We start from the raw sequence: 7,174 nt of genomic DNA, 5'->3' as shown, positions 1-7,174 counted from the left end.
TTCTTCCAGAGTTTTGTTTCGACAAGGAGGTTTTTCCCTCTTTCTCAAAGGCTGTCATTACTTTCGAGACAGTACTTCTTGATACACTAAACATTTCGGCTGTTTTCGTTACACTAGTGCCTGCCATATGAGCACCAACAATTTGACTTCTTTGAAAGTCCGATAGATCTGTCATTTTAATGAATTTCAATTACCTTTTTCTGATGATATCTGAAAAGAAACAGCAATTTTAGCAAAACATATTAAGCAACACTAATAATAAATCAAAAACCATAAAAATAAACAAGCTTTTGACAGTTTTATAGATATTTCAAAATTATGATGCTATGATGCTAGTTGTTTCCATTATTTTGTCCAACCCCTGTACATACATGCGCTTGCACGCTCCAGTTCAGTTGGGTCGCTGTTATCTCCCCTTCAATCGGCTTCTTTCCTTTGATAATTTCATGTTAAACCATTAATCCAGACATTTTTTTTCTCTCTCTCGAGTTTTTCCCTTCTTATCCCTTTCTATAGAAAAGCATTGGATTGAAACGTCAAAAACTTTCCCATTCTCCCCGAGTATCAAATTAATACTTCTACTTGTTGTTCTCTGACCTTTCTTTGTTTTTTTCTTTTCTGTACATTTGATATATACATTCACTCAAGATGCCATGCTGTGGGACTGAATCCAAAACCACATAGCTGGGAAGCAAACTTCTAAACCTCACAACCAATAATGGTTTCAAATTTTGGCACAACGCCAGCAGTTTTGGGGAAGGAACTAATTCAATAAAATCGACTCCAATGCTCAACTGGTACTAAGTGCAACCAGGCCTGGTGAAGATATAGGCAGTACTAGGTTATTGATCCATTGAAATAAATGTTGCTGTGCACCAATATCTTTAGGTTGTGGATTTTGAATGAAATACACTGTCTGGAGGTATGTGTGTGTAGGGGGGGGGATAAGACAAGATGACCAGAACTGGAAACACCTTTGAACTTAGGTTTGTTGAGTCAGGGCTGACCTATCTTCCATGTTGCCATGGGTTGTATGATTCTACAGGATCTGATGAAACGGAGAACTGTGTAGCGTTCCAGTGTCTACTCTGGTATGTGTACTGGGTGCTTTTTTTGTGGAACCATTACTATTGAGGTTACCATGTAGATCGCAAGACCAAGATCCCCTTCAGTTGAGTGATGCTGCAGGGGAGAGGGAGGAGCTTTATGCTAGATATTGAGAGGCTGAAGTATGAAAGAAGGAGCAAAATGGGTTTCCTGCAGTGAAGGAGATACATGGCTACCTGCATTCTACAAGAGTGGGTGAGAGTAATTGGGGTAGAGCTGGAAAGAGAGATAAAGATGGTGAGATTAAGAAAAAAATCTGGTAGCCAGTACTCAGTGTTACCAGATTTTTATGAATAACTTACACTAGTGATTAAAAAACATATCTTATTTTTCCCTTCATCATAAATCTGATTTTCTTTATAGTTACAGAAAAAAACAAAAAAAAAAACTATGTAATAGAAAGATCTATGTAATATATGAAGTTATATTTCAGACAAAATTGTGTTGATGAACATTGTACAGTAAACAAAAACAATCAAAAACAAAGAAAATTTACATAACAAACAAATTTCTTCAGATTTAAATCAGACAAATAATATAAAGATAGAAAAGTAAAATGCAGAATAAAAATTGAAATATGTTTTTAGACATTCTAAAAACAAGACAGATTAGGAAGGTTTTGCAGAGTAATCATGCAGGCAACCTAATTTGATTGAACCAGACACATTTCCGATCTTATGTATACTACCTTAATTTCAAATGTAGAGCCACCATAATTTACACAAGCCACAATTACACATTACAAAATTCTCTTTTAAATACAAGTAACCCTCTTAGGAGAAAATACAATAAATTGATAAGACCCCTTATATCAATAGTACCTACATTGTTGAATGAAAGACCACACTGTTTAACATGTAATTTAAATACAGATGCATACAGAATCTAGTTTACCATAACATTCTGCACAGTTTCCATTTTTCAGTATAAACCGAGTTTAACTGTATACTGTAGTTAAATGACTTCCTTTGCTTAACATATTCGTTTTTCCTCCAAAAATTAATATAGTTAATCACTCATTGATGAATACCTTTAGAAATGGAAGGTCTACTGCTGAAGTCAACTGACTATTTATTGCTCTACTGAATGAAACAGGTGTTTATTCACCAACTGTACTAACAGTAACATCCTGTGTAATCTGCTTGGTTGTTGGAACGCAACTGAAGACATCGTCTTCACATAACAAATCAAGGAAAAAATTACACTGGATCAATTTTCCATTGCTTTCTCCAGTCCAATGAATTTTAGCCTAGCACTGCTAGTTCATATGCTCATTCAACTATTGCAGTAGTAATAGAATCAGAAGAGAAAGGAAACATTAGGTGTGTAAGCCAGAGTTTGTGGTGTGTTGGTGAGTGAGCTTTGCCCATTAATCAGAAGGTTGTTCTTTGGGATATAGGATAAAATGCTTGTATGTGTAATGGCAGAAGCATCTCAGCTATGAGTTTTACTTGACCAAGAGGGTAAGAAACTGATCAGGGGTGAAGTATATGCTGGCCCTAAGAAGAAAGGTTAGTCTTTGGGAAAGGAGGAGAATCAGTCTTATGTGTTATGATGTAAAAAGATTGCTTGGAAAGATCAGCAACTGTGCAGCTCAGCAACTATGCAGCTCAGCAACTGTGCAGCTCAGTATCTGTAGAAAATTTTGAGAGTTTTAATTGTGTTATGCATAAGGAGTAAGATAATATCTTAAAAAGTTATGACACAGAACAAGGTCTAGAATATCTAGAAGTATGTATTAACTTGCAAAACTTCAACTGTTGAAAACAATGCAACACCACTGTCAACATTGGGGAACAGTTAAAGGTGAAGAAATTAAATAGTTACTGTACGATGGACTAAAACTACGGCTTTCAATACTGGGAAAGTGTAGGGAATGCCATCGAAATGAGACAATACTCATGTTATACTCTTTTACTCCTATGTACACACTTCAAGTAATCAAAATTTAAAACCTTCGATCAAAATTTCATGTTAATCTATGTCCCAAACATCCACTTAATATGTCAGCTATTTTACCAAATTCTTCATTATTTTCAAAATTAACTTATACAAGGTAGTGTGTTTTAAAAAAAAAAAAGGTTTCAATCTTCCTGTAATTATAGCTTGGAGAGAGATGGACTCTGCAAGGCTGAGTTGCTATAATACACCATATGGATTAAGATGCACCCATTTTAAGAACCTATTTGCTTTACTATCTTACCTGCATGGCCCTCCACTTGCTGGATAGTTACACTCAATAACTGATATTCAATCAAGTATAAAATTTGTACAAAGTAGGTGACAGAATATACTTGGTATTATCAAAATTATAGAACTCTTCAAAACCATATCAAAACAAGGGAAAATGCTTCTTACCTTTTTAGATTTTGCCATTTTGGGAATTAATAGGATTAGCTCTGAAAACAGAAAAATATGAAAATGCTATGCAAAATTCAGTAAGAAATAGAAAATTAAGAAACAAATGAGACCTAAACTTATTTAACCAAAGCTTTAATGAAATCTACATCTCTTGAATTATACCACTTAATTTGCCCAATATTATAATTACTATTATTACAAATTAAGATAGACACTACCTGCTAGTAATATCCAATTGTCATTTTGTCAATTAAGAAAGCAGCATTTGAAACAAAAGACAATCAAACATATTGATCCTGGAAAATAAATCTACTTACAACATCAACTTCTTTTTCTTAGTACAAGTTAACATTATTGGTTTCAAATTTTGGCATAAGGTCAGCAATTTCGGGGGAAGGGGTAAGCTACTTACACTGACCCCAGTGATCAGCTGGTACTTATTTTATCAACCTCTGAAAGGGATAAAAAGCAAAATCGACCTCAATGGAATTTGAACTTTAAATGTAAATGCTAAGCATTTTGTCTGGCATGCTAACGATTCTGCTAGCTCACTGCCTTAGTACAAGTTAACATTACTGAATGTAAATTTATTAGATGGCTATTGTAATTTGTAAAAAACAAACCTTGTGGTAAGCATGTAGGAATAAATAAAAAAGTCTTAACCATGCATACATTCTAAAATCTAGCAAAGTATAAAAAAAATAATAAATACCCACAAATATGTATGTGTAGACACCCTGTAATAAAAATAACTATACATCTTCATAAAACCAACAATGACAGCTTTCATTCAGAACTTTCAAAATTAACTTATACAAAATTAACGCTGGTTCTGGAGGGCTTGCAAAGGTCAGGGGCTATGCTCCTTCCTCAAGACTCAACAATTAAAAATTCCTTAAATCATATCTTCAAACTGCAATGTCAGATCAATCTATTATGACTTCCTTATTCTCTATTAAGGAGTAAACAACTACCACCAAGTTCTTATATATACCATCCTCCAATCTCTCTCTCTCTCTCTCAAAAAAAAACAAAAAAAAACTATCCTGTTATTTTATTTTAACAGTGTTACATCATATTCTAATGTCTATATGGAAGGTAGGGGACTTTGTAGAACAAAGAAACTTGATAGGTCTACATTTCATAAGTGAGCTATTTACTAGATTAGTAAAAACATTGAACCACTAACTGCTACTTGTGTTGACATTTATGTTATGATTAGATAAGATTAGATGTTCTAGGTGTCTTTTGGGTCATAATTTTAGATAAATTAACATTACACAAAATTTAGATTGAAATTTAGAGACCTTCAACACAGGAAGTACAGATAGAAGGAGTTTATTCTGGCATCACAAATTAACAGAACACGTGTTAATAATACACTACATTCCATACAATCACCACTAATTCCTTATCAAAATACTCCAGCTCTCAAAACATCTTCAGACTGTTAACCATATCTTTTCCATTAAATACTGATCTTAAAAAATAGAGGCTTATTAACTTCAACCCAACCAACCCATTCACTTTACCCAGATAACAATACACACACAATACACAATATACATGTTCATCAATTTAGGGGCTCAGTCCCCCTTCAAAGCAACCTAGGTAGCTCTCTTCTACTTTAGCCCAGTCCCAACTAATGCCTTGTCTGTGAATTTGGTAGACAGAAATTGCAGGAAACCTGTCACCAGCATCATAATTTCATTATCATTTCAGTATCTACTTTTCCATGTTTGAATAGGTCAGACAAGAGTATGCTGCAGTAAAGTTTTCTGCAGACAGATGCCCTTTCTGTCACCAAACCGCACTGGTTTCCATATATAAGCGTGAGTGAATGTATGAATATTGACATTCCATGTTTGTCACCATTTTGAGTGAAATGGCAATGTTGTCAACATTCCGCACTTTCAAAGACTTTTGGAATAAAAATCTTTTACTTTCAAAACAAGTAGAGGTTGGTGACAGGAAGAGCATCTGACCATAAAATCCTTTCTCAAATAATTATTTCCCATCTAACCTATGTTAAAATGGAAAAATAGATGTTTACACCAGAAAATACCAATGTATGCACATGACAACAGGAAACAAAAAAACACCACCAAAATATTTCATTCATTAGATGCCCCCACCATTTATTCCTATTACCTATATATACAAGTTCACACTAACCATTTCTTAGCTCAAGTTTAATACTTTTTCACAATAAAACAAGAATAATGAAGTCCATTCCTATAATGGTCAATTATCTTGAGATTTTAGAAAGTACTAACAACTACATATAAGCTGTATAACACACACAGATTCTTTGTTGATTCCAGTGATGAAGATTCAGTTGTTTGATCAACTGAATGACCTACTCTGTGAATTAATGAGTGAAGTGGTTGAGTATTTCTTACATAGAGATGTATATCCTTAACATAATTCTCAGGGGTAATCAGTAAATAACAAGGCTGGAGTTTTGAATTATATGCACTATCCAGCAGACAAGTTCCCAAGGATGAGACTGAATTGAAGTTATGGTAAAAGAAACTTTCCAAACAGTGGGATCAAACTTAGGACCTCAAACTACTTAACAATTCAGCTATACTGTGTCCTGATAATGAGATAGATAGACAGACAGGCTGTTTGTTGTTCATCTTTCCATGTTTGCAGGGTCTGGATGAATATATTGAGGCATTGTTTTACAGTAGATGCCCTTCCTGATGCTAACATTTGTTTTCCAAGAGATCACTTATTCCAGACAACTTCAAAGTCACAAAATTCCCAGAGGATCTGTTAGTAGAAACGGTATGTGTGTGCGCGTGCACACACACACACGATGGTCTTCTTTCAATTTCTGCCTGGCAAATCCACTTAGTCTCTAATTGATCAAGGCTATACTAGAAGACACTTGCCCAAAGTGAGTGATACACAATGGAAATGAATCAGAAACCATGTGATCGAGAAGTAAACGTCTTAACCACACAATCATGTATATATAAGTGTGCATATAAATTATTACAGAACAAGTGAAGAGCTTTTTGGAGTACATTCCAGCTTCCACCGATATTCCAAAACAAGAACTTTTGGGACAAGTCAGAAACGTCCACTTTGCAACAACTTGCAACACGAGGAAGCTAAATATATTTGTTGCAGAGAATATTCTATAATATATTTTTGCAATGCTAGTTATGTGAACTTACATTCCCAAATTTACAATTTAATTTCATCATCTCAGCCCAACTGGCACCAGCACTAGCTAACATTATTTTCTTTTTCAACCAATCAACTAGTGCATCAGAGTACACAAAGCTCCTCAGCGATTAAAAAGTAACACATTATTTCATAAATAGGCACAAGGATTCTCTTATAAGAATAACAGGCACTATCATGCTATTAGCTGTCAGAAGTGAAAGTGCTCACTGCTAGTGAAGTATCTGTCTGTCTGCCTGCATGCCTGTCGATTCTTTGGCTACTGACAGCTAATACCATGACTGGCCGGAGCGAGCTATATGTCTGTCTGTCTGTCTCTCTCTCTCTATCTATCTATTACTCGAAAGTTATTGGAACAAATTTGACACCTATATCCATGCGTTTGAAAACACAACACAGAGTATAAGGGTACTCGCGTCCGCGCTAGCTAGTCGTGAGTGGTCGATCCTATTATTTTTAAACTTCAAACTTCATTTGTTTTCCATTTTGATAAATTCTCACTGTTGAA

The 7,174-nt window shown here is 34.7% G+C and overlaps 1 protein-coding gene across 6 annotated transcripts in view; it reads right to left on the bottom strand.

The window, feature by feature from the left end:
• LOC106880238 (delta(14)-sterol reductase TM7SF2) overlaps nucleotides 1-7,174 on the bottom strand; it is a 31,563-nt gene that overhangs the window by 18,640 nt on the left and 5,749 nt on the right. For 5 of the 6 annotated variants that reach the window (XM_014930101.2, XM_052971712.1, XM_052971711.1 and 2 more), the window contains one exon: nucleotides 3,466-3,506. In XM_014930101.2, the coding sequence (XP_014785587.1) occupies nucleotides 3,466-3,506 (41 nt within the window). Of the gene's footprint in view, nucleotides 1-3,465; nucleotides 3,507-3,785; nucleotides 3,892-7,174 lie in introns of those variants that run through there. The other variant, XM_014930103.2, reaches the window with a different exon arrangement.

This window comes from Octopus bimaculoides, chromosome 11, assembly GCF_001194135.2.
Source record: "Octopus bimaculoides isolate UCB-OBI-ISO-001 chromosome 11, ASM119413v2, whole genome shotgun sequence".
Lineage (NCBI taxonomy): Eukaryota > Metazoa > Mollusca > Cephalopoda > Octopoda > Octopodidae > Octopus > Octopus bimaculoides.
Note: the sequence above shows the minus strand (reverse complement) of the source record. Positions and strands in the feature narration are given on the sequence as shown.